Raw genomic sequence first — 26,554 nt, 5'->3', positions numbered from 1 at the left:
CATTTTTGTTGAGTATTTATATTTCAACAATGTGGGCATACATACAAAGAGCAATGTACTGTACATATAAACCTTTAAGCATCTGGCCATCAATTCACCTTCTGAAGCAGCTTTATTTTTGTCTGTTTTAATCTTCCTCCTCATCTTCCAGATCCTCTGTCTCATCCTGGGCTGCTTTCAAAGCCTGCTCTTCCTCCACACTGGGGTCCAGGGCCTCTGTGATTTCAGGCCCACTGGGGTACCCGTTTTGGGTGGTGGAAGAATGGTTTGGGTGTATGCTTCTCCAATACATTTCGTGCCTCAACCAAATGTTTCTAAACCTCCTGTGAGGGGGCAGAAGAATCTCGGCATCTTCATCCATGTCATCCGCAGACTTCTTAGTTAAGTTTACCCACACACAGCGGCCCTAACATTCACACATGTACAGTACTGTGCACCCCCCCAAGAAACATAATCAAGAAAAAATATAAGTACTCAGTTTAAACTGTATACCCTAAATTAATACTTAAGTAATCTAGTAAAATTACTCAGGTATTCTACACCTCTGCCAAAGTACAGAGACCAATGATTTGTTTCTCAGGTTGGAGACTGCATTTTATTCTAGAGATGAAAACATTGTGGCATATACAAAATCAAATTAATTTCCAAGTAATTTGAACAAGTCATAATCTTTAAAGAAATTAACCAAAAGAGTTCTTTTCATTTTTATTTCGAACTTACAATTTCATAGTACACTAAACAAAGCAATATAGAATGACACATCTTCTTTCTTATTTCTTTTTTATATTATATATTTTGTTTACAGTATACATTTTATAAGTATATTTTTTGTAATTGTAATATTTCAAATGTATTTTTCTTTACATTTCTCATTTTCATTCATTATTTATATTTTATTTCAGCTTCATTTGAGTGAATTTAAACAATAACACTGGTGTAAATAGTATATTCAGATGACAATAATTTCCTAGATAACACCTATTTGGGACAAAACCTGCAAGTTTTGTGATCCGCACCTGGTGAGGGGTGAAGGCGTGAACGTGCTGTAGGAGGGGCTCAGTTGTGGTGGAGGCAGCTGGAGGAGAACGTTGTAGGCCTGGGGTTTGGTGCGCTGGCAGCACTTTACAATGCCCTTCCACACTTTAGGATACTTCCACACCTGTACAACCAATCATCAGCAAAAGATTACAATGAGAGATGAGTATGATGAGATTATGTTTGAGAACTTGCTACGATAATTAGCAGTGATAAAGGGTTCAGTCCACTGAGCTGTTTGTGAATAAGTCGGGCTAGGATGTTCATGAAAATATTCTCAACATGAAAATACCCCTTCAACTTTACCAACTTTATTTTGGGTAACACAGACTTCTTACCTGATTATGCAAAGTATCTATTCAGAATTTGTATTATTGCTTGTAAGAAAACTATCACCAGACGTTGGCTCCTCCCTGATCACCCTACTCTTGGATAGACACATGGATAGAATGTGTTAATGAAATCTACCAGATACAAAGACTAACATTTTCACTCTGTTTGCAGATGAATAGATTTGTAGTCTCATGGTCAAAATGGGTATCCTGTGTTAATCAATCAAAAACATGCAGGAATGTTGCCCCGAAAGTTGCCAAGAAAATGGTAATCAAGCGTTGATTTTATTGTACTGTATTTCATGTATTGTTTATTAACAAAATCATTGTTTATGTTTTACAGGTTTGTATTATAGTAATGCACCCTTTATTTGTGTTCTAATATGTTCTTATTATATTTACAAAAATGGGAATGTTGGGAATGGAGAACCTTGATCTAGATCACAGACTGGAACTGTGACCATGAGATAATTTAAATCTGGCTATTGTATTGTTCCCAGTGTTTAAAAAATAAATAAATAAATAAATAAATAATATAATAGATTAAATGAAAAATCTTAAATGTATAAAAAATAATGCCAAGGACTGCACAAATAATACAAATACTATTTAAATTGTAGGTATAAAAAAAAAAACCGCCGCATGGCACTGTGTTCATTTACACTCCTCCTGTGTTTTCAGTGTCTCGGAGCAACTCCGAGACTTTTTTGTGTTTTTAGCCTTTTACCATATTTATAGCAAGAAACATCAACTAAACATACTTAAAGATCTGCCTGCAGTTTTCCAGAATTTTCTCCCTGCTTTAGTCTTTTTAATGTTTGTAAATTAAGAATTTAATTGAGACTTAGCCAGAGTCGTGGGCAAGTTAGCTGGGGAGCACAACAAAACAGATAAAGAATAAAAGAAAGTAGTAGATTTGTGTTTGACTGAATAATGTCAGTGGATTTAAATAATTCACCGTGTAGCATCTCGTTTGTCTGCACCACCTCAGACATGAACATGGTGAGATTAATGCTGGAGATGGGAGTGCACCATAAACTTTAACAACTGCTCCAGAGCCAACTTTCCCTCCTCACATAAGCTGTCTTAGAGCAGGACAGGAGGAAGTGAAGACGACAAGTAGAGAAGAAATGGAAGGAAAAATAAAGAATGAAAATGTTTCTGTAAAACCTTTAAAAGTCTTGACAGTAGTGCAGTATGCTTTGGTGGGAACGGGAACGGGAACGGGATGCCCCCCCGTTTCCAGGTTTGCTGTGCTTGGCTCCTAAATTGGTCATTTTTTTTATTATATATATATAAATACACTATTAAATAAAAAATAATACTATTAATAATGATCATTTAATTTGTACTAAATAAAATCATTTTTTTAAAACAAAATGTCAATATTTAAATGTAACAAATTAGAATACAAAAATAGGGTACACTTAATTTTAAGATGTCGTTGTAACAGTTTAATTATACATTTAAGTACAGAGTGATGTTAATTAACTACATGTACTTTAAATAATTTTGTACAAAGTGCGGTATGGGTCAATCTATTCTCAAGTGGTGCAGTGGAGGATATTTGACCATTTTTATTGTACTTTATTTTCAGTTTGAGTTATTTTTATGTATTGTAATTCAAAACCACCATTTTTTTAATTTTGTTTTGCATCTTGGTGTCTTGGCCCACAACAAATGATATATTTTCCCACTTCCATAATGGGATACATTTGAGTGTGCACGATTTGAGACTTTATGGGGGAAAGAAAGTGCAATTGTTTAATTTCGGATTGATTATTTCTTAAGCGGTACCGGACAGGAAGGTTAAATGTTTAGAGATAAAAGTTCACAATGGTAGCATCCTGCTGTAATAATTATGGTTTTGAGATTCCAACCAACTTTTGGACCATTTTGGATGGACTGACCCGTATGTGAAAAAAAGTATGTAATCTATGTCTGTGACCTAAAACTGAAGAAGAAATTGAGATTTTCAATGTCAAAATTAAATTTCCAAAATGGAATTTCAGTCTAAAAGCTATAAGCAGGAAGACGGCGATCATGCACCTATGCTAGACAAACTTTCAGTGTATTTCAAGTAATCCAAGTGAAATATATTAAACATTTATTTTATAAAAATTCTCATAAAACTCTTTGGCCTTGAGTTTTTCACCATTTACTTCATGAATGAATCCCTGTATGCCACACACCATGCCGTCATCTGGGCTTTTCAGCCATTTAATACGCTGTTGCATCATGGTTTTAAGTTTGTCCTCACACAACTTGCCTAGCTCTGATTCTGGCGGCTGCCTCAGACCTTTCATGGTTTGTTGAAAGGCCATTGGTTCAGATCTTCTATAGTAGAGCTGGTATTGGCCACATAAACAATGAACTGCCCGCAAATGTTTCTTTTCATTCTAAGCCAGTTTAAATGCTTCTTCAAAAAGTCTATCAGCTTTTAAGCTGCCTAGTTGTCCGTGATGCAGTGCTAAATCTGCCACGGCATTCAAAAAGACGGCTTTAGGGTAATCGTCCTATCCAGATGATAGATGCATAGATCCAGGTATTGCTCTATTTCATCTGACTCTTTAACATAAAACTTTACTTTGCCTTGTATCCTATGTTTCTTTTCCAGGTATATCTTTTTTTCTTTTTGTAACACATAGCCAATTGATGGTGTATAAAGGCAGAGTTTGGGGTAGCCTGCAAGGCATCTTCTAGTAGATTAATGGCAATGTCCAGGTTTCCTAATTGGCGGAAAAATTTTGTTGTGTATCTTATGACGTGTGGGTTTTCAGGAGACATCCTCAGTGCCACAATCACCTTCTTCAGCCCAGGTTTGAATGTCTTATCTCTGTTATTTAGCATTCTTAAGGCTAACAACAGTAGAACAGCATCATCGGGATTAAGTTATATAGCTCTTTCAAGCCATTTTATTGTTAGGGAGTCTGTAGAATCAGGAGTGTCTTTTGTTGTGCGGAACAGTGCAATAGCATAGCCTACATTTAAATCACTGTCATCCGGGTTCATTTCAAGGGCCTGTCTAAAGCATTCCTTTGCAGCATGTGAGTATTTGTTAGAGAATTTAAAGGTCCTGTTTTTCATGTTTTTTTTAAGCTTTGATTGTGTTTACAGTGTGCAATATAACGTGTTCGCAATTAAAAAAAAAAAAAAAAAAATACAGTATTTTTCACACAATTAACTTTATACCGCTGTTTTCACAGTCATAAAAATGGGCTGATGACTTCCTTGTTCTATAAAGTCCCTCCTTCAGAAATACCTAACGAGTTCTGATTGTGCCAGCGGTTCCTGTGTTGTGATTCGACAGCAGCTGAGCACAGACTGCCCTTCTGGAAACGCGATTAGGCTAGTTTTGGACTAGTTTTGAGAAGCAAGTGGGCAGGATTTGTTTTGAAAACCTGGCAATCCTGATCTGAACGCACATGTTGGAGACAGGCTAAACAAAGCTAAACAGCGTTGCCCTTTGTGTAATAAGTTACAGAAACTGTTAAACGCACCAACTTAATAAAATACACTTACCGGTTGTGGTCAATAAACAACACCTTCTCCAAAAAAGAGGGAACTGCTCCATCTTTCAAGAATAATCTTTGTGCGAATCCGATATTAAACTGATTGAGATTGAGAAATTTGTCCTCTGCAAGCTGTCCTCAGCAAAATGTGCTGCACATAGTTTTACATGTGGATTATAATTTACTGGAACCGAGTTAAACATAAATTGTAACCAATAATCTCCAAGTACAGCATCCCTGGGAAGACCAAACAAAGATGACTGGACTCCGAGATGAAAACAACAGTGTTTCGACCACATGGCGACAAACACAGCTCTTCCTTTTCTCCGTGCGAGCGCAACAAGTCCACGCCCCCTTTTTTGTGTATTCCTGTCGGTGGAGGTTAGTCAAAAAATGGTTCTAGTGACGTCATTACTGCAGGAACTAGAGGGATGTAGCCCAAATGGGTCGTTCGATGTAGACAAAATTCTGTTAAATAAAATATCTCGGCTTGGCATTGAACTTGGAGCTTTAGAATTTTACAGATATTATTTATACTCTAACAACAACATTACACACTAACTAAAGTTTAAAACATGGAATCACGAAGAACGGGACCTTTATGAAAAGTCCAAGCCTTTTCTCTGAGAACCTCGACAGTATAAGTGAATCCTGGAGTGAAATCCGCGAAACCGGAAACAGAACCGGAACGAGTAACCCGGAAGTGATGTGCGATCGTGTCTGTTGATGTCAGAGTAAAAGTCACCATTGGTGTTTATAAAGTTTGAGTTTGAATTTGAGTTAATAAATTCGTCAGCAGTCCAGCCGACCCCTTTGTCCTCTTCCTTTCCTCTCACGAACTTACTACACTGGTGCCGAAACCCGGGAAAGGAAAAAGAAGTGCCGCCGCTATGCAGAGTCCCTCCTCTACGCCATTCGCGGACGTTATTTCATCCCTCCCGTCCCTACAACAAGAGCAACACCAGGCCCTGCTGGACTTGAGAACGGATCAGGAGCGGCGATTCCACACCATCCTTCAAGCCCAGCAGGAGGACCAAGAGAGGTTCCGGAGCTGGATCGACCGGGAGGTTCGCGCAGAGGCCACGGGAACGCCTGCGGTTCCCGCTCACTTACCCTTCCACAAGATGGGACCACAAGACAACCCAGAAGTATTCCTAGAGCTGTTTGAAAAATCAGCGGAAGTGAGCGGCTGGCCCCGGGACCAATGGCCAGTCCGTCTGATCCCCCTGCTCTCGGGCAAGTCCCAGGTGGCCGCACAACAGCTACTGCTGGCGAACCTCCTAGTCTTCGACGACCTAAAGAGGGCCATCATTCAGCGGGTTGGCCGGACCCCAGAGCAGCATCGCCAGCGCTTCCGTTCCCTGGACCTGGGGGAATCCGGTCGGCCCTTCGCGATGGCCCAGCAGCTCCGGGACTCCTGCCGCAAGTGGCTACCGGCCGAGGGGAGTTACTTGGAACACATCATCGACCTCATGGTGCTGGAGCAATTCATCGCTCGGCTACTGAAGAAAACAGCAGAGTGGGTCCAGTGCCACCGTCGTTTATGTCACATACGCTATGTGAACTGTACGGATTATTGGGCATTAAATCGATTCGAACTAGCGTCTATCACCCACAGACCGACGGCCTGGTCGAACGGTTTAATTGCACACTTAAATCCATGATCCGTAAATTTGTTCAAGAAGACGCCAAGAATTGGGTGAGGTGGCTAGAGCCCTTGTTATTCGCTGTGCGAGAGGTCCCACAAGCCTCCACAGGGTTTTCTCCTTTGACCTTCTCTATAGACGCAAGCCCCGAGGGGTGCTGGATGTACTGAGAGAAACTTGGGAGGAGGGGCCATCTCAGGGCAAAAACGAAATTCAGTATGTGCTGGACTTGATAACAAAACTCCACACGCTGGGGCGGCTATCAATGGAGAATTTGTTACAAGCCCAGGACCGCCAGAGCCAGCTGTATAACAGGAGAGAAACCAGGAGAGAAAGTACTTGTATTACTCCCAACGTCGAGCTCTAAATTAATGGCCAAGTGGCAGGGACCGTTTGAGGTCGCACAACAAATCGGAGATCTCGATAATGAGGTAATACGGTCCGATAGGAACGAGGCCCATCAGATCTATCACCTCAACCTCCTAACAAAATGGAATGAGGCGGAATCAGTGATGTTGGAAACGGTGATTGGCGGGGAGGATGATCTCGGACCAGAGGCGAATGCCCTGGCCCCAGGGGGAGATCACCTCTCGCCGTCCCAACTCACTGATTTAACGAAATTACAGGCAGAGTTTGCTGAAGTCTTCTCGCCCCTACCGGGCCGTACTAACCTGATTCAGCAACATATCGAGACTGAGCCAGGCATGGTAGTTCGCAGCCGGCCGTATCGCTTACCTGAGCACAAGAAAAAGGTAGTTCAGGTTGAATTAGGCGCAATGCTTGACCTGGGGGTAATAGAAGAATCCAATAGTAACTGAGCGAGCCCGATAGTTTTAGTTCCGAAAACGGACGGCTCAGTCCGGTTATGAGTGGATTGCCGCAAGGTGAATGATCTGTATCCAATGTCACGGGTTGACGAGTTGCTTGATCGGCTAGGCAAAAAGAAAAGTAAAGGCAAGTTAAAAAAAAAAAATACCATTAATAACTTTTTTTGAATTTTTGACAACACTTATCCTAATTTTATTGTTTTTTGTTTTTTTTTTGGTAAATGAAAAAGAATTTAACTAAGTAATTAAGGCTATTCCAAGTGGCATAATAATTTTTACAAAAATTCTCAGATGTAAATATTAATATTACAACCCTACAAAATCCCTAACTTTTTGTAAATGGTCTCTCCTTTTTTGACAAACAATATAATTATATATAATATATATATATATATATATATATATATATATACACACACACAGTACAGACCAAAAGTTTGGACACACCTTCTAATTCAAAGAGTTTTCTTTATTTTCATGACTATGAAAATTGTAGATTCACACTGAAGGCATCAAGGGCTAGTATTTGACCAAGATGGAGAGTAATGGGGTGCTGCGCCAGATGACCTGGCCTCCACAGTCACCAGACCTGAACCTAATCAAGATGATTTCGGGGTGAGCTGGACCGCAGACAGGAGGCAAAAGGGCCAACAAGTGCTAAGCATCTCTCGGGGAACTCCTTCAAGACTGTTGGAAGACCATTTCAGGTGACTACCTCTTGAAGCTCATCAAGAGAATGCCAAGAGTGTGCAAAGCAGTAATAAAAGCAAAGGTGGCGACTTTGAAGAACCTAAAATATGACATATTTTCAGTTGTTTCACACTTTTTTGTTATGTATATAATTCCATATATAATTCCACGTGTTAATTCATAGTTTTGATGCCTTCAGTGTGACTCTACAATTTTCATAGTCATGAAAATAAAGAAAACTCTTTGAATGAGAAGTGTGTCCAAACCTTTGGTCTGTATATATATATATATATATGTATATATATATATACATAAACTCCTTTAATGTTGGATCCAGTCCTCCATGTACAGTTTTGTTCAAAATAATAGCAGTACAATGTGACTAACCAGAATAATCAAGGTTTTTAGTATATTTTTTATTGCTACGTGGCAAACAAGTTACCAGTAGGTTCAGTAGATTGTCAGAAAACAAACAAGACCCAGCATTCATGATATGCACGCTCTTAAGGCTGTGCAATTGGGCAATTAGTTGAAAGGGGTGTGTTCAAAAAAATAGCAGTGTCTACCTTTGACTGTACAAACTCAAAACTATTTTGTACAAACATTTTTTTTTTCTGGGATTTAGCAATCCTGTGAATCACTAAACTAATATTTAGTTGTATGACCACAGTTTTTTAAAACTGCTTGACATCTGTGTGGCATGGAGTCAACCAACTTGTGGCACCTCTCAGCTGTTATTCCACTCCATGATTCTTTAACAACATTCCACAATTCATTCACATTTCTTGGTTTTGCTTCAGAAACAGCATTTTTGATATCACCCCACAAGTTCTCAATTGGATTAAGGTCTGGAGATTGGGCTGGCCACTCCATAACATTAATTTTTTTGTTTTGGAACCAAGACTTTGCCCGTTTACTAGTGTGTTTTGGGTCATTGTCTTGTTGAAACAACCATTTCAAGGGCATGTCCTCTTCAGCATAGGGCAACATGACCTCTTCAAGTATTTTAACATATGCAAACTGATCCATGATCCCTGGTATGCGATAAATAGGCCCAACACCATAGTAGGAGAAACATACCCATATCATGATGCTTGCACCTCCATGCTTCACTGTCTTCACTGTGTACTGTGGCTTGAATTCAGAGTTTGGGGGTCGTCTCACAAACTGCCTGTGGCCCTTGGACCCAAAAAGAAAAATTTTACTCTCATCAGTCCACAAAATGTTCCTCCATTTCTCTTTAGGCCAGTTGATGTGTTCTTTGGCAAATTGTAACCTCTTCTGCACATGCCTTTTTTTTAACAGAGGGACTTTGCGGGGGATTCTTGAAAATAGATTAGCTTCACACAGACGTCTTCTAACTGTCACAGTACTTACAGGTAACTCCAGACTGTCTTTGATCATCCTGGAGGTGATCATTGGCTGAGCCTTTGCCATTCTGGTTATTCTTCTATCCATTTTGATGGTTGTCTTCCGTTTTCTTCCACGTCTCTCTGGTTTTGCTCTCCATTTTAAGGCATTGGAGATCATTTTAGCTGAACAGCCTATCATTTTTTGCACCTCTTTATAGGTTTTCCCCTCTCTAATCAACTTTTTAATCAAAGTACGCTGTTCTTCTGAACAATGTCTTGAACGACCCATTTTCCTCAGCTTTCAAATGCATGTTCAACAAGTGTTGGCTTCATCCTTAAATAGGGGCCACCTGATTCACACCTGTTTCTTCACAAAATTGATGACCTCGGTGATTGAATGCCACACTGCTATTTTTTTGAACACACCCCTTTCAACTAATTGCCCAATTGCACAGCCTTAAAAGCGTGCATATCATGAATGCTGGGTCTCATTTGTTTTCTGAGAATCTACTGAACCTACTGGTAACTTGTTTGCCACGTAGCAATAAAAAAATATACGAAAAACCTTGATTATTCTGGTTAGTCACATTGTACTGCTATTATTTTGAACAATACTGTAAATCAAAATGGCTTAAACCTCCTTGTATATCTTGGCATAGTTGTGGACATCGCCATATTTCTAATAAATTAGTTACTAGTTATTTCTAATAAAGAAAATAAGTACTTTACAAAATTCTTCAACCGTTATCCTGTAAATGCAGCTATTAGCAGATATATTCAGTGTTTGTGATAAATATAACTTTTGTAACATCAGTTGAATATACTGAACTTTTATTTTTCTATTGCTCTTTTTCAATTTCATTTTGGGTTGATTTTAAAACAAAAATTAAACAAAGCCCTTAAATTAGAACCTCATGATATTTTACTTTGTTTTCAAAATCTTTCTGATAAACAAAATTACATCATCAAACGGTTGATTATCTTAGCAAAGTTTTATATTCATTAGTCAAAATAATTCAAAAGAAACCATTACCTTTTTTAACACTGAACCTAAAATATATTTTGAAACCCTTTCTAACATGGAATATATATATATATATATATATATATATTAATGTTGTCTTGGTATTTTTAAAATGTATTTATTATTGTTATTTTTATAGTCATGTTCATTTAGTTGTTGTTGCTATTCTGTCCCTTATATCTGCCGTGTACTTCTATGTGATGGAACTAAATAAAAGAGTCAGTATTTACGAGTCGTAATCACATCAGCTGCGTTCAAGTCACTTTGGTCAGAACAAGATGCCGATTAAATTTTTCTACATAAATGTAAACTTTTTAAAAAATCTACATCTACAAAATTATGAATAAAGAATGTGCATTATTGTTTTTGCTTTTTCTGTTTTTATTCAATTGATGAAGGTGATGTAAACTGAATCATTGTATACTATATAGTAATTATACAATAATGTTTTGTATAAGTAACTTATAGTTTTATTGTACATGACAAAAATATTTTATTCATTTCAACAAGTTTACCAACACTGCAAATCTATATTGCATCTGACATGTCTTCTTCTCACTGACATGCCCACAACTCTGCGTTCACTCTGATTTTTTTTATTTTTCCTCACATTCTACCTGGTTACTTTGGTTAGTATATTAAACATGTCCCAACTGTTGAAATATATGCATCAAATGGGAACTGTTACTTTTTTCACCTTTTTAAATGTTCAGAAATTTTCACAATATTATATCACAAACTGCATTTTGTTCATCAGGATTTTGTGGAGGAAATAAGAGCGGAAATAAAATGTCAACATTTTTGGAGTAAAATGGCTGATCCTTTGTCTTAACTTAATGGCTAACAAATTAAAATTTAATCTTTCACATATTAATTTAAACAAGAACACAGAACACAGGATGGTTCGTCTGATTATATTCTCAAATACAAAATAATGTGTTTTGATTTGACACAAAACCATATGCAGATACTGCTTTACAGACAAGACACAAGGTAAAAACATATCCACACAAGGAACTAGTTCGGATCATTACTAATCTGCAATCTGGGAGTAGATGTGCATCAGACCAATCAGAATCATTTTAAAAATGGTATATAAAAAGGAAAATGATAACCTTCACAGGCTTGAGACATCAGAAAAGTGTTATTCAAGATTTAGGTTATTAAAATGTTCAATATGATGTGCCTAGACGAAAGTGTTACATGGTTTTACATCGATGTGTACATACAGGCATATGATCATACACAGAACAACACCCATAACCACCTACCGCAAAATGTGGTTCTTTAATCTTATAAAATCAAATAAAATCAGTGGTAAAACTATAGGAACACAGGAACACCTCGCCTCTCTTTCGCTCTATACATCAGATGTAAATCGAAGCGTGCAAAGCTTTCTCAAATTCCTCCTGCTCTATTTTGAAACATTCAAGCACATCATAGTGTGAGCTGTTTGCAGCGGACTAGACCACACATTACTAAAATCAAACGTCGAACCTCTCATCTACAAGTATACAGAAAGAAAAAAAAAGATCAAGCTTTATGTAAACAAATATTTAGTAGAAGAGCAAAAAAGGGATGCTTGTCACCAAAACTCAAACAGAGCAATGGAGGGCCACCGAAATGTGGTTACCTTTAAGGTTGGCATAAATACAGAGAGCAGGCAAAAAAGGGTAAGACTGGGTAAGAGAAGGAGCACAAAAAAGGCATGAGGAATGCTGCCTTGGGAATGGGCCGTCTGAATCTGCTGCGATGCTACTACTGTGTTCCCTGGGCGCCCTGGCTGCCTTGGGTGCCCTGCTGGTTATAGTTGCCGTAATTGCCGTATTGGTTATAGTACTGGTTCCACTGGCTCTGGTTCTGGTAGTACTGCTGCCACTGCTGAGCATACTGGGGGAAATAAGGTACAATGTGTAAAAATACATGCAAAATGTGCACATGCATTTAAGATAAGGGCAAATTCCTAAACGTGGAGACAGCTTCAGTGATTATAACAGTTTCTGCAAGAATGTATATCTTTGGAATCGCTTCAGTGTTGAGAAATGTTCTTTGCTTGTATATAATGTATTCCCAACATGAATAACGGTTTAGTAAATAACCAACATAAAGTCTTCATTTTTCGAATGCATATTCATTCATAAAGGTTCTTGGCATGTAAGGTAATGCAGTACATTGAAATATCTGAAATCTAGTTCAATGTATATTGGCCCCTAATGGAAAAGTGGGTTTCTTCCACACTCTCTCACCTGCTGGTACTGTTGATTGTAGCTCTGCTGCTGCTGGTTGTAGGTCTGTCCAGCGGGTGCTGGAGTTTGACTGTAGCTCTGGTTGTATCCTGGGTACTGACTGTAGTTGCCGTAGTTGTACCCTTGGTTGTAGTTGCTCTGGCTGTAGCCCTGGTTGTAGCCTTGATTGTACGACTGAGGCTACAAAAAAAATGAGAAAACAGGATGCAAGCGATGACTACATGTCCTGTTAGATTCAAAAGCTAACTAAGAGGATGTAAGCCACGTCTGTAAACCTGTGACTGGCTGTATCCTCCAGATGATCCAGAGACACTCTTGTTGTAGGAGCCCTGGCGGTTGTGGTTGTAACTGCCTCCAGACTGCTGGTTGCGGCTGTATCCACCGCGGCCTCCAGAGCCTCCATCCCTGTGGTTATTTCCCCAGCGATTCTGGTTGTAGCCTCCACGGTTGTATCCTAATGAATTAGTTGACCGATTATCAACAACTTGTAGGCAGAATCTAACCAACAATGCTGAACAATAAATAAGTCCTAAATGTATAGTAAGTTGATAATTTATTGCAAAATACACCATGACAGTTTTTTTTTTATAACTTATCCCGTGTGCTTCTGTGTGCATTTGAAGCAATGATCATTGTAGTCAAACAGTCATATGTGTTAGGTTAGTTCACACTATGGCCAGTCAGATTTGTTTTAAGAATCCACTGAAATGTTAGTGAAAAATGAACGTTTGGCAAAGTGGTTCTGTCAGTACTTTTGACAACACTAGCCTATACAAACACTGCAACAATACTGTAGCGATACCAAAGCCCTGAGATCATTTCAACAAGTTTGAATGAAATGTAATGGCAATGAGAAAGGAGGGCCTTTTATTTTTTTACTTTTTTTTTCAGGATTCCTTCATTAATAGAACATTAAAAAAAGAACAATTTAAAATAAATATTTTTCATAACATTATAAATGTCTTTACTTTTTAATATTTCCAAGCTAAATAAATAAATTCATACATACATAAATGAATAATACAATTAAAATAAAAAAAATGATAATAATTTACTGCCCCAAATCTGAATAAAGTCCAAAACTCTTACCTCCTCGGTAGCCTCCGCCTCCAGAGCCGCCCCGGTTCTGGTAGCCACCTCTGCCCCCCTGAGATCCACCACGACTGTCATAGCGCTGGAAGTTACTACGGCCGCGGAAACTACCCTGGCGGTTATCAAAGCGCTTCTCTGGAGGAGGGCCAGCTTTACGGCCCTCTTCGTTGTACTGCTTGATGAGAGCGTCGGCTTCCTCCCGCTGAAGCTCTACGAATGTCACCCCGTCCAGGAACTCGCCGACTTCGGGCAGCACAAAGTTTGCTGCGGGAGCAGAGGCACGCAATGAGGGACAGAACAGCCGCGCCGGCAAAAGACAAAGAGAATCATTATCAGCACCATACAATGGTGACAGCAAAAATACAGGGGAGGGGACAGAACAAGGGGACAGAGAGAGAGAGAGAGAGAGAGAGAGAGAGAGAACTAGAGCGTGTGGTGATAAAGTTAACACGCTCTAGGACAAACGTTGCCTTAGCTGTGTAAGAAAACACTTGTCCCAGAGTAGGAATATGAGGACAATGTAAGGGGGGTCTTAGAGAATGAAAATTAAACTAAAAACAGTTGCCAGAAAAAGAGTGTTATGATAAAAGGTGTCCCCGCAAATTAAGAGGTACCTAGCTGAGGACAGCCGACCAAAAATGTATTCAACGTTTAATAATACAGCCGATACAAACTGCTCGGTTGCTGAAGGGAATTGGAAAGCCAGAGCCAATTGCAGCAATCCTTATCCTCAATCCTGATTATCTGAGCTGGTTTGCAATGGTGAGGAATGGCATGAGAGACAATGTAAGAAAATATGGCTAACAGGGCAGGAAGAGATGAAAAAGGTGAGAGGAGCTCTTTTAGAGGAGAGAGGAGCTCTTTCTTTTTCTTTTTTCTGGCAAAAAGGTTTAACAGAAGGAGGGACGGGTGGGTTCTTCCAAGTCTTAAATTAAGAAACAAACAAAACAAAAACAAAAACAGCAAAAGCAGATCTGGTGTGTAGTTTTGAACATTTGTTTTGGTTATCCGTGGCATTCCTACCTTTCATTTCTAACACAGCATGATCGGGAACATCCTTCCCTTCCTCATCAGTTCGCTTTAACGTTCGCTCTTTTAAATCCTCATCCGTGGGACAAATTACAATAGCCTTGCGTTGAAAACCTTCAAAAGGACGCATTTTTCGTCTCTGGGCTGATCCATATACATTTGTCTAGCAATGGTGACAAGAAAGAAGTAGAAGCTGTTCATTATTTGCTTTTGTTACGGCTTTGCGTTCCGTAGGAGGGGAATTGGATTCCTGCAACGATGAAAGTGAGAGAGTTTTTTTTTTTTTTTGGTTTTCATGTCTATAGTTACTGCTCTGGAATGACTAGCGGTTGTCTCTCACAACCCCAACTGACTTACCGTTAAATTAGGACGAGACCAACACAAGGGAGTTTGTGAATGACTGACATTGTACAGGGGACCCTTTCTGTTCCCTCAAACTAGCAGTGTTAACAGAAGCCGTTCTCTTATGTGTTACAGAGAACCGGTGCATTCCTTTAAAATACTATAAAAGATCCAAGTTACAAGAACTTACATGAAATTCAATTCTAATGTGACTATATGCTTAATAAGTCCTTAATACTGCAGGTGTTTTCTCTCAAAATAAGCAAAATGTTGGTCATGCTCAAAATGTCCAAACATCAGTGAGTGAGATTTTAACCTATTATCTGCTGGAACATATTTTCCTGACTTCATAAAACCTCTCTCAAACTTCTGAAGAACATAAATAATCCTCAACTCTTCTGTATTTCAATCTCATGCACTGCCTGGGTCCCCTTCCTTACCTTCACTTACCCATTGTTCAATAGACCAGCGTGCCTGACACGGACAAACATTTAGTACCAACCTGTTCATACTCACGTACTCCTTAGGGCCCATTAGCATGTCCTTTGACCTTACCTACCTTGCAACCTCTGGATCTGTCCACCTGTAAACTTCAAGCAGGTTAGTTTTTCCACTTACCTTCCGTTCATTTTTAAACACAACATTCAAGTAAAGTTCCAAGTTTATCTAATGAAAAGTTCTCTGGTTTTCTTTACAGTTATCATAGCAACAGAAGGCGTTTTCTTACTCACCAGGCAGTGATTACTTGTTTTTCAACATCTTACTAATGTCATGGACTACTTGTACAGTGTGGCAAAGATCTCTTTACAACAAGGCAATACATAAAAGTCAAAAATAGTCATTGCAACATACTATACTGCATTCTTTCCCTGATCTTTTTTTTTTTTTACGTTTAAGCAAAACAAAACAAATCATAATTCAGCAACATGTTCAGGACAAAGAAAACGGACTGGAAAAAACAATCTTCAGAAGCACAATAGGCTAACCAACGCTTTGGACTAGGCTACAGAGAGAACACAAGTGCATTAATGAACATGTGCATCAGTGAGCAGCAGTGGATGTGCTTTTTTGGGGGAGGGTTGAGAAGGAAGGGGAAGGGTTTTAGCTGTGAGGACAGCGCAAAGGAAGGCAAGTACAGCAGTACCTGATCCAGGATGTAGTTGCGCTTCTTGCGGGCAGCAATCTGGATGAGCCTGTTGAGACACTGCGTGGCCTGCTGAATAAGTATGTCCCAGCGTCCGGCATAGTTGCGCTGACGACGAAGTCCCATGACCTGATGGAAACGGAGCAATAAACTTCAGTGTATAGACTTTGATTTGAATAACTACAAATTTTCAAAACGATTCAGTTGACCATCTATTGGCCAGACGTCGGTCTAAATGTGTAGAGGTGCTTCTTTAAAGTCTGTATGAAATCAAAATGACTATTTACTTTATTAGCTCACATTGCTAGTCTTCAGGTAAATAACTAATCTGTACAAGTTAAAAAGATAGATAGAATATCCTTACCCACTCTATCCTAAACCAACCCATAGTTTGCTGTGAGCAAGGGATGCTGAGGAGGTGTGCTTAAATAAACCGTAACGACATACTCTCTACTCAAAATTCCAATATTACTGAAGCAAAGTTGTTAGTCATTTCCAGTTCACATGGACTTTAAAGAAGATCTAACTTTCCTAGAGGGTTCGACTGTGCACAGCTGCCATAATAACAGAGATTATATTCAGCAGGCATACCTTCATCTTCTCCATGATTGCATTTGTGCCCAGGATGTTGTACTTCTTGGCAGGGTTTTCTACGGCATGTTTTATGGCCCAGGTGGTTTTTCCACTACCAGGCAGACCAACCATCATCAGGATCTAAGAAGAAAACATGGAGTCAACATTTTACACTGCTCACGTACATGTCTTTAAAATGTAAACATTAGGTTTACTGTTATGTATTAAACATTATAATGCTGTAATTACATAGCTGATTTATACAGATGAGGTTTTGTTGACAAGAATGAATTAATCGCCCAGTCTATTTATAATCATTTGGCACATTTATAATAAGGTAGATGATTATAAAGACATCAAATAAGGGCATAACATTCCAACAAATGTTGAAATTATTAGTCTCCATAGAATTACATTATAGATGCATACATCTCAGCCACGGCTCAAAATGTAAAAAACACAATCCTCTTTCATTAAAAAATCCTTTTAGATTAGACTACAGTACATTATTATATTTCTTTAAAGTTCATTTCCACATCAAACCTCGCAATCAGCTTTAGTAGCAGGTCCCAGTGTCCCTCTGACTCTCTCCTCCAGATGAAGATCCTGAATGAAGGTGAAGCCCTCTGGCTGAGGGAAAAAGGGCTCCTCTCTCTGTCCGAAGTTGAATTCCACGGCACAGTTCTTCACCAATACATGTGGGAAGAGAGCACGGCCGGACAGTTCCTCCCGAGAGACATGGAAACATGGACCAAGCCCTTTGCCATTCTTGGAGAATGCCATTTCTACTTCCTCACTGCTTTCAAAGTCCTATGGAAAACAATCCAAGTGGGAAAAAAAAATTATATGGTTAATAATAGTCTCTGAGCCCATATTAAGATGCATTATGTGTAATCTAATCTAGAAGTATGAGAGAAAAACAATTACAATATAGCAGCCGATGATATCATTTTCACTGAACTTTTCCCCGTAGTCTTCAAATTTACAGTTGGAGGATTTCTTGCCAGTTCCTCCATAGCCGAAAGAGAAGGGTTCTTCACCTGGAACATGAAGGAGCTCAAATGATAATGCAGCATTAAAAATAAAACAAACTCATGCTTTCCAGCAAAATCTATCCAGCGTTTTGATTAATCTTACTAAAGAAAACTGCATCAGGTGCAAGAAATGCTTTAAAGCAAGGTTATAGTAAGTCTGGACATTTACCGAGTTGAGTGTTGCAAGAATCCAGAGACCATCCGATTCTCACCACATGAGGGTCAGGCTCAGACGAAGGAAGGTGCTTTACGGAAATTTCTTCATTGATCTAAACAAGGAACAGGACAATCAAGACCTCTGTGACCCAGCTCAGAAATTGATGCACTAAATAGCATCTTTGTTACCTTCATTTCAAAGCACACACGTCCTTTGGTAACACCGTAAGTGGCTCGAGCACCGGCCCACAGGTAGGCAAAGCCCTCAATGGTCAGAGGGTAACCACTGTATCGGTCACGAGCCACCTTGAAGTGCAGGTCACAGTTATCTAGACAAACAAAGAAGAAGCCATTCTGTAATGTCAATAAAACAGTGAATAGAACACCATCAAGCACATTTCAATTCAACAAACTATTCCTTCTTTTTGAGACTGGAATCCTGAAAATTAAGGATGCTCTGAATCACTTTTTTACAGTTGTGCAGATATAGTATAAATTATAATATAAAAATAGAAATTATTTTGTATAAAGGAGTAACCATACAAAAAACAAGTCTGCGTTTCATTTTACAACAAGTGCTGGCACACACACATGCGCCAGACAAAAAGGCAGAGCAAAGTAGAACGGGAGCAAAATAATTCGGACTAAAATATCATGCAATCACTTTCTTGTGATATTGTGAAAGTGTAAGCACTTTGTCTTTTTCCTCTGCTGTACTGAAAACTTACCAAAACATCACTTTTGAGTACTGTTATTCATCTACTGCAAATACAAACAGCTCCATCACAAGAACATCTTTCTTTAATTATACTCACAGGTGTCAATGACCACAAGTTTATCATCAATGTCTTCCTCTTCTTCTTCGGCTGGGGGCTGTGGTGACCTTCCCCTTTAATAACCAAAGAGAGCTATGAGATTGAGCAATACAAAACAAAGTTAATCCAATGAGACCTAACTAACCTCCTTTCCTCCCGATGTTCATAGTAGCCGTATCCTCGACTCTCATCATGTGACCTCTTGCGACTGTTTGACGAGTGTTTATCATCCTCTGATTTGGCCTGTGCCTCCCAGTCAGCGGTCTGCCGTGGAACATCCTCGTCGGCCTTATACTCAGTCTTCACCTCATCACTCTCTGCAAAGATTTGGATAACTGTATCATAAGCCACAAGTGGTAACCATGTGGTAATAGAGAGCAACAGTCAGAAGTTCTGGAAGTAAAAAATTTATTTTCTCTATAGGGTTAATTGATTCTTAACCATTACTGATAGCTCTGCTGTAAACTCTTATGTGGTTAAAGGTTGTTATTTGATTGTACAGGCTTTTGTTAAAGCCATCTCTTCACGTTAATTCAATTTGTTTTTAAAATAATATAGATCTTGGTGGAAAACTACATTACCCATGACACTGTACAGACAATTCAAAAAGTCCAAAGGTTTGTAACGTTAAGATGCACCTTTGGGCTGTTTGGCTTGGTTTATGGCATAAAGTCTTACAAATAAAAAATACAAATAAAAAGAGGTTGAGCGCTAAGCACTCTAGAGCACAATTTACATTATAACTGACTTTGAAGTCAATTTGCACAAAAAAAGAATCTTAACCCACAAGAGATTAATTCTCTAGTTGGACTATTTTAATAGTGATTCTGTGGAATTACATTAACAGCTTTATGAAAACAATGTTTTCTTGTTTTCTTCAGCATAACATTAACTAGTGGCACACAGTCTGACTTGATCAAGAGCAGTATGTGCTAGTTAAATGGTACAACAGATGTATTTATACACTGTCATTTAAACACATGACCAGACTTACCTGGCTCTTCCCGCTGGCTGCGTTGACTTGAGTCTCCTTCTGGGATGTCCCGTGACGCTGACTCGTCGAGCCTCTGCTCACCCTGTGGCTCAGCATGTGTAGGAGTCTCCTCATACTCCTGCTTCACCTCATCCTGCTTCGAGTGCTGTCTGGCTGGTTCCTCGGGGCACGGCTGCTTGGCCTCAGGCTCCTGAAATTCGTCCTGGTCATGGGAGCACTGCTCCATCATCTGTCCTGGCATTGCATCTGATGAATAATCACTTGTTCCAAAACCAGGAATGGGGGTCTCAGTGCTGTCCTCATTGCCTTCGTTACTCCCGGTTCCCTGATCATCAGATCCACCCTGGTAGAGGTCTGTGCTGTTTCCATCATCAAACTGTGCCTTGGCCTCTTCTCCATAATCTTGCTCCTTGGCTGCAAATTCTGTGTAGAAATTAAGCATAATAAACATTTTTGTTGCATAAATGCCTAGAACTAATTTCCATGGTTGTTCTAGTCATTTGTGATTACTCAAATACAGTTATTAAAATAATTACATTAGAAAAAAAGTAAATATATAATATATATAATATATATATATATATATATATATATATATATATATATATATATGTGTGTGTGTGTGTGTGTGTGTGTGTGTCTATTTGACTATTTATTTTTTACAATTTTGTTTTAAAGATAATCAATCACAAAAAGCAACTCCAAAACAACAACAACAACAAAAAGCAATGTAAAGATGAATATAACTAAACAACATATCCATGGTTTATTCAAGATTTTATTACATTTCAATTTTACAAGTAATTTTGTTTATTTATTTTTTATTAGTTTTTCCCATGCCAGGAAATCTCAAATAGCTTTTTTCTACATTAATGTCAATGTTGCAATAGTTTAAATGTATTTTTTGGTGTGCTTATTATAGTGTAATTACACAAAAAACTAACAACATGTACTTTATTTATATACATATACTTTTTATATATGTATAATGTAAAATTGGATTTAGTTAGTGTGAGGTCAGTGTTAATAACATGTAAAAAGAAAATGAGCAAAGCATTTACTAAAAATAAATTTTACATTTAGTCATTTAGCAGATGCTTTAAAAAAAAAAAAGTATTTATTTTGAAGCTAATCATCACTAAAAAAAAAAGCATCACTCTCACACACACACATATGTTGGTTGCAAAATTGTCTTCTGAAAGTGCTCCAAAATTATTTTAATCATTATTAAATCATTGGAAGAAAATTCACACAAAAGAAATTTCAATAAAACATCCATGACTTTTAAAATTCTAATAATGTCTTACTGAAATATTTTTATGCTACCAGATCTTTCCTGTTGTAAAATTAATTTAGAGTTTTCCACGATCAGCGAAGCACTTTTTAGATGCTTCTTCTTATATATCATCCTGCATCAGAAGGGGTCCCCCTATGGTGGTTTAACACGTTACCAGACACAGTGACCCTAATAAATAACCTCTCATAATCTCTGTGAAGCACATGTCCATTCGCAACAACACAGCCTGCATTGCAGCTTCAGAATACAACCAAGTCAAAACATACAACGTTAGGTGAAAACACGCATTACCTTCCTCCTGATAATCAGTGCCCTCTCCCGGCTCCCCGCCAGCCTCATAGCCTTGATCCTGCTCGTCCGACGGCGCAGACCCCGCCGCCTCGGCCTCCAGCGCCGCCTGCAACCAGTCCGCAAGATCTGCCTTCAGCCCGCGGGTGTCCAGGCCTCGCCGCTGGAGCTCTTCCTTCAGCTCATTCACTTTGAGCTTTTTGACATTCAGCCCGCTCATGATTCATGCACCCTTCAGCAGTTTATTCCGAACTGTGCGCCTGTACAGTCGGAGTAAACACACGCGAGGCATTGATTGGTTACTGTACGCGCTCAAGGATCATCTTCACTCTCGCTAAAATATTAGCCTGAGTGCTAACAGGATAATAGAGGCCGAGGTCTTTGCAGCTAAAAACGACTTCACTTCATTTAGAGGAGTATTTAAGCTTTAGTATATCAAATGCCACAACATGCATATATCAAAATCCATCCGTTAAATGTCAAAGCAATCTATTATCATGTTTCATTGTATCCACTGTCTGCATACTTAGCATTGCAGTGAACCACGGAGTCAACGAATTAGCGCGCAAAATCCCCCCGCCTCACATGCATACTCTCACAGAATCAAATATCATTTTAAATCACTAACAAAACATACATGCTACCTCGTGTGACCACAAAACACAATATTTACCTTTTTCTGTCAGTTTCCCCCTCAAGCAAACTGTCGTTACGATGGTATCGAAGATGGAGGCTGACCGCGGTTGATCACTTCCTCCGCCTCACGGTCTGAGCGCTCTCGGTCCCCGCAGCTGATTGGCTGAAGCTGCTGTCTGTCTGAACCGCTGAAAGCCAATCATATTCGTTATGCACAGCCGTTCTAAAGTTCATATGAAAACAACGCAAACGTGTCAAATAACAAATCATATCTTTGTTATTTTTCTAAGAGATTTAATTACTGCTGTAATTCACAGAAAACAGCCAGAGAATGGGGTTCTGTTTAGAAAAGGTATAGATCAAATTTGTTCAACAAAAATAAAAAGTTTAATTAATTATATTGATTTTGTTTCAGTTATAAAACCAACATTTTATTCCCAAATAAACAAAGCTATTAATATTTAGTATTACTCCATATATCCACTCTAGATTGTTTCAACTATAAATGCCAATAAAATAATAATAATATAAAAATATTTCATTCTTTGTCACACATATGTAAATGTATTATTACTTATCTTCTTGTATATATTCTATATTTTATTGACTTACGTTTAAAGTTACGTTTAATTTTAGTAGTAGGTATTCATTTGCAAGCAAATGATAAAACTGTCAAGACATTGATAGATCAATGCGTCAAAATCAGTGTCTGTCTAAAGTGCAATATTTCTGTTTAGTTTAGAACAAAAGGAATCTGCCGCTGATTAGGACGACTGAATTGTTTCGATCAATTGTGATCGATTAATCTTGTCTTGCAGTCGGTTATCGGCAGAGCCCGACTTCTACTCGACGTCTGTTTACAGCCAGAGAGAGTGAAACAGGAAGTGAACTGACGACACAGATTGTGTGATGTTTTACGATGGAGCGAGACACTGGTATGATCAGTTTAATTAAAGCTCTTGGGTGAGTACCGCTGAAATAAACAACCCATTAAAATGTTGTTCTGTTTATGTCAAGATAATTTAACTCACAGCTGTTTTAATATTTAATAGGTATAAAAGCAGAGAGTGCTTGAAGAAATGTAAATGTGACGAATTGCCTTGCCCGCTGCTCACCTGGTTGGTCTCGGATCTAAGAGAAAGTTGTTCTGATATTCCAGGTGACCCAACCGAGAGCTGTCCTAAACACTCCTAAACTTACTAACGAATTTAAATCTTATTCTGTTTTTTTAGTAGTATGTTGTGAGTGAATAAGGGATTTCAATGTATCTTATTTAAATCATTAATAATAATTTCAATAAACACATTCTTTGAATGAATAGAGCTTGAAATCTAATAACAATTATTTATATTTGGGTTTAATTCTAGGCCTGCGTGCTAACAGAATAAAACGTATTACCAAAAAATCCTGCCAATTAGAAAACATTTTGCATTTCAATTTAGTTCAACCATACCTTTTTTTTTTCTTTTCATTGTGTTGCATCATGGATAAAATGTAACTGTGCTTCAGCACGAAGTGTTGATGGTGCAGTTCTGGTCGGGGAGTTGAGGGACGTGCTGAAGCAGATGTCCTGTCCTCAAAATGCACTTACATCAGAGCACCTTAGCCCACTTCTGCTGTTCAGAGTGATTGGTAAGGTAGGATTTCAATCTGTGCATTTTTAGGATTTTCGGTGAAGAGAGCTACTGTACATATTACCTTCTAATTGACAGAGTTTTTGGTGTCAGAGTTGGCGGCAGCACGTATGCTGACATACAGAGAGAGTTATCCAGAAGATACACAACAGAGCTGTGAGTCAAAGAGTAAAGAGCAAAGACAATGGAAAAGTCTTAATATGGGTGATAAAGTCAAGCATCTGGAAATCAGTCCAGCACAAGAGGATAAAACTGATTGGAAAGAAGTAAATAAAGATCTTGCAGAACTGTTTCAGACTCTTGGCTTAGAGACATCCTCTCAGATGAGTGATGCCTGTGCAGAGGTAAGAAACATCACCAGTGAATGTCTAGTAATTATTACTAGAGATTTGACATCTTTTGGTGATCTCTAACAAATGTGTCATTTATTCAGGTGGAGACACGGCTGACATCACTTCCAGGAGGTGAAGTGCCAGCAGCATTATTAAAGACCAGTCTGAACTCTGAGCAATGGGTATATATTAAAGTCAAATGGAATGTGCACATCTGAAAAAGAAAAAAGAAAAAAAAAACTTGGAGCAGGAGCATGACCAGAAATTGTTGATTTATATTGATTAATTATTTTTATTTATTTTGTAGATATGTATTGTTTGTTGTTTATACCTAGGTTTATGTATGCATAGTTCACCCAAAAGTAAAAATCTGCTAAAAAACTTTACTCACTCTCAAGCTATTCAAGATGTAGATGACTTTGTTACATAACTAACTCAGCAATGGATCCTCTGCAGTGAATGAGTGCCGTCTGATAGAGAGTCCAAACAGCTCATAAAAACATCACAATAATCCACAACTCACTTCAATTAACATCTTGTGAAGTGAAAAACTGTGTTTGTAAGAAATACATCTATCATTAAGGAATTTACATTTTGAACCATTGCTTAAATACCAGTCCATAATACTACTTCATGCAGTGAAAAAGTCCCCTTTTGGCCTCTTACATCTAAATCCACCAAAATATTTGTTTAGAACTGTTTTCACTTGATCTGTGCATGTTTCTCTTCTGATTCAGACAAAATTGATTTTTTTTACTCTTATTTTTGCTATAAGCAGAATATAGAAATGAAAAACATCTTAACGATAGGTTTGATAATACAAAAACACAGGTTTATTTATTGAAATATATACACGCACGCACACACACACACATATATACATATATTATTTTATCTTCAGTTTTTCTATTTGACGACACATATTTACTACAGCGGATCCACTGATGAGCAAGTGGTGTAATGCCAAACTTCTCCAAATCTTTTTCAAAATTTAACTACTTTTTGGATTCTTCTAAAGATGTTCAAGTTGTAATTTCTTTTTACTACCTGACAAACACCAAAAGGGCCAAAACATTGTTTTTGAGAGCATTGTAGCAGTATGCTGTCTTTTGGTTCTATTATGTACTACAGAATCACATTGACCCATTTTAGATGGTTAATGCTCTAAATATTTTCACATTTTCAGAAAAAGATTAATGACATCAACAGAGCTCTCTGTAAGGATTATGCCTGCCGGCGCCAAATGATGATCAAGCGTTTCCATGTCACAACACTATCCTTTACTTGGGGAGAGAGGGGAAAGGTATAAAGATGGTCTCTTTTGCAAATCTTCAAGCATGCATTGTAATATGTTTCACTAAGCAAATTCTCCCTATTTTATTTCAAGGAACGCAGTGCTTTACTTTCTTCTTTGAAAAGCTTCACACCTTCTCTTGAGTCCTCTGTCTCCATTGCTACGCTGTTGGCGGCCAGAGAGGACGAGTCTCGCATTAGGCCTGTTAAAGCAGGGCCTTCAACAGCTGTTCACAAGGTGCCCTTCACCTACAGTTTTGTAACTATTATTAATTTTTTTTCCTCCAGGGTTGAATGTAGTAAATTCATTGTTGTAATGTGCATAAGAAAAGATTTAATAATGGATTTATACACCACATTTGTTTCTGCAGGTACTGATGGGCAGTGTGCCAGACAGAGGGGGACGTCCCGGAGAGATTGAGCCGCCGATGCCCAGCTTCACCAGTCGCAGTGAGGGAGGAGGAAGTCATCATTATAGAAAGAGAAGACGAGAATTTTCTGGAAAGAAGAAGAAAAATAAACAGAATTAATTTGTGTGTGTGTGTTAGTTTTGCAACTAACTGCACAACAAAAAAAGCTTTATGTTAAAAAGAGGCAATATTTCCTCATTAAAATGCTAAAATAAGACATTAATGATCATGGAATATGCATGCTAAAAATGAATTATTATTTAATGTTTCAAATTACTTAATGCACTTATTAATTTGATGAACAATGTGATAAATTCATTTCAGTGAAATGTATAAATATGAATGGCTACAAGCTGTATTTACTTTGCATGAGCGTCCATGATCTATCATTATATTATTAAAGTAAATTATGTTTCCTTTGAAACAACATTTTCTCATTCAACTGTCTTCTCCTTTATTACATTTCCCTAATAATATGCATTATTATGATGTCTTTCTTATTTATGTGCAATTAGTTGTTGACATGGTAGTCCATGCCGTCCTTCATCCTGACATCCCATATTTCGTTAAAAACTGTTTTAACAAGATCTTAGAATACGTGTAATATTTAATAAAAAAACTATTTTAACATTATTCTAGATCTTAAAATATGTGCTTTATTATTTAAATGACCTACAAATATGTTGTTATGAGTGGCGGTAGATATAGGTGTAACGGTAAGAATTTTTGTTTTGTTTTATTTTTTTGTTTAACACACACACACACACACACACACACACACGCGTGTTTACATATATAAATGTTAACCTGTAGTCCTAATG

General features: G+C 38.1%; 2 protein-coding genes across 2 annotated transcripts; one reads left to right on the top strand and one right to left on the bottom strand.

Annotated features, from left to right (window-relative positions):
• Positions 1 to 11,318: 11,318 nt before the first annotated feature.
• LOC127957183 (heterogeneous nuclear ribonucleoprotein U-like protein 1) lies at positions 11,319 to 22,265 on the bottom strand. Its single transcript, XM_052555591.1, has 16 exons — positions 22,102 to 22,265; positions 21,432 to 21,688; positions 19,844 to 20,266; positions 18,995 to 19,166; positions 18,850 to 18,923; positions 18,224 to 18,363; positions 18,048 to 18,147; positions 17,772 to 17,884; positions 17,388 to 17,654; positions 16,863 to 16,985; positions 16,272 to 16,400; positions 14,780 to 14,948; positions 13,754 to 14,020; positions 12,940 to 13,118; positions 12,665 to 12,844; positions 11,319 to 12,308 (listed from the first exon to the last, which is right to left on the bottom strand). Exons 2-16 carry the CDS (start codon positions 21,646 to 21,648, stop codon positions 12,177 to 12,179), a joined length of 2,685 nt encoding a protein of 894 aa, XP_052411551.1. The 5' UTR covers positions 21,649 to 21,688; positions 22,102 to 22,265; the 3' UTR covers positions 11,319 to 12,176.
• A 598-nt stretch (positions 22,266 to 22,863) lies between these two features.
• im:7138535 (uncharacterized protein LOC797998 homolog) lies at positions 22,864 to 26,170 on the top strand. The gene is made up of 8 exons (XM_052555592.1): positions 22,864 to 23,027; positions 23,117 to 23,223; positions 23,574 to 23,696; positions 23,777 to 24,042; positions 24,132 to 24,212; positions 25,217 to 25,333; positions 25,418 to 25,561; positions 25,695 to 26,170. The coding sequence occupies exons 1-8, from the start codon at positions 22,984 to 22,986 to the stop codon at positions 25,851 to 25,853; spliced, it is 1,041 nt and encodes a 346-aa protein (XP_052411552.1). The 5' UTR covers positions 22,864 to 22,983; the 3' UTR covers positions 25,854 to 26,170.
• Positions 26,171 to 26,554: the final 384 nt, after the last annotated feature.

This window comes from Carassius gibelio, chromosome B5, assembly GCF_023724105.1.
Source record: "Carassius gibelio isolate Cgi1373 ecotype wild population from Czech Republic chromosome B5, carGib1.2-hapl.c, whole genome shotgun sequence".
NCBI classification, from domain to species: domain Eukaryota; kingdom Metazoa; phylum Chordata; class Actinopteri; order Cypriniformes; family Cyprinidae; genus Carassius; species Carassius gibelio.
Note: the sequence above shows the minus strand (reverse complement) of the source record. Positions and strands in the feature narration are given on the sequence as shown.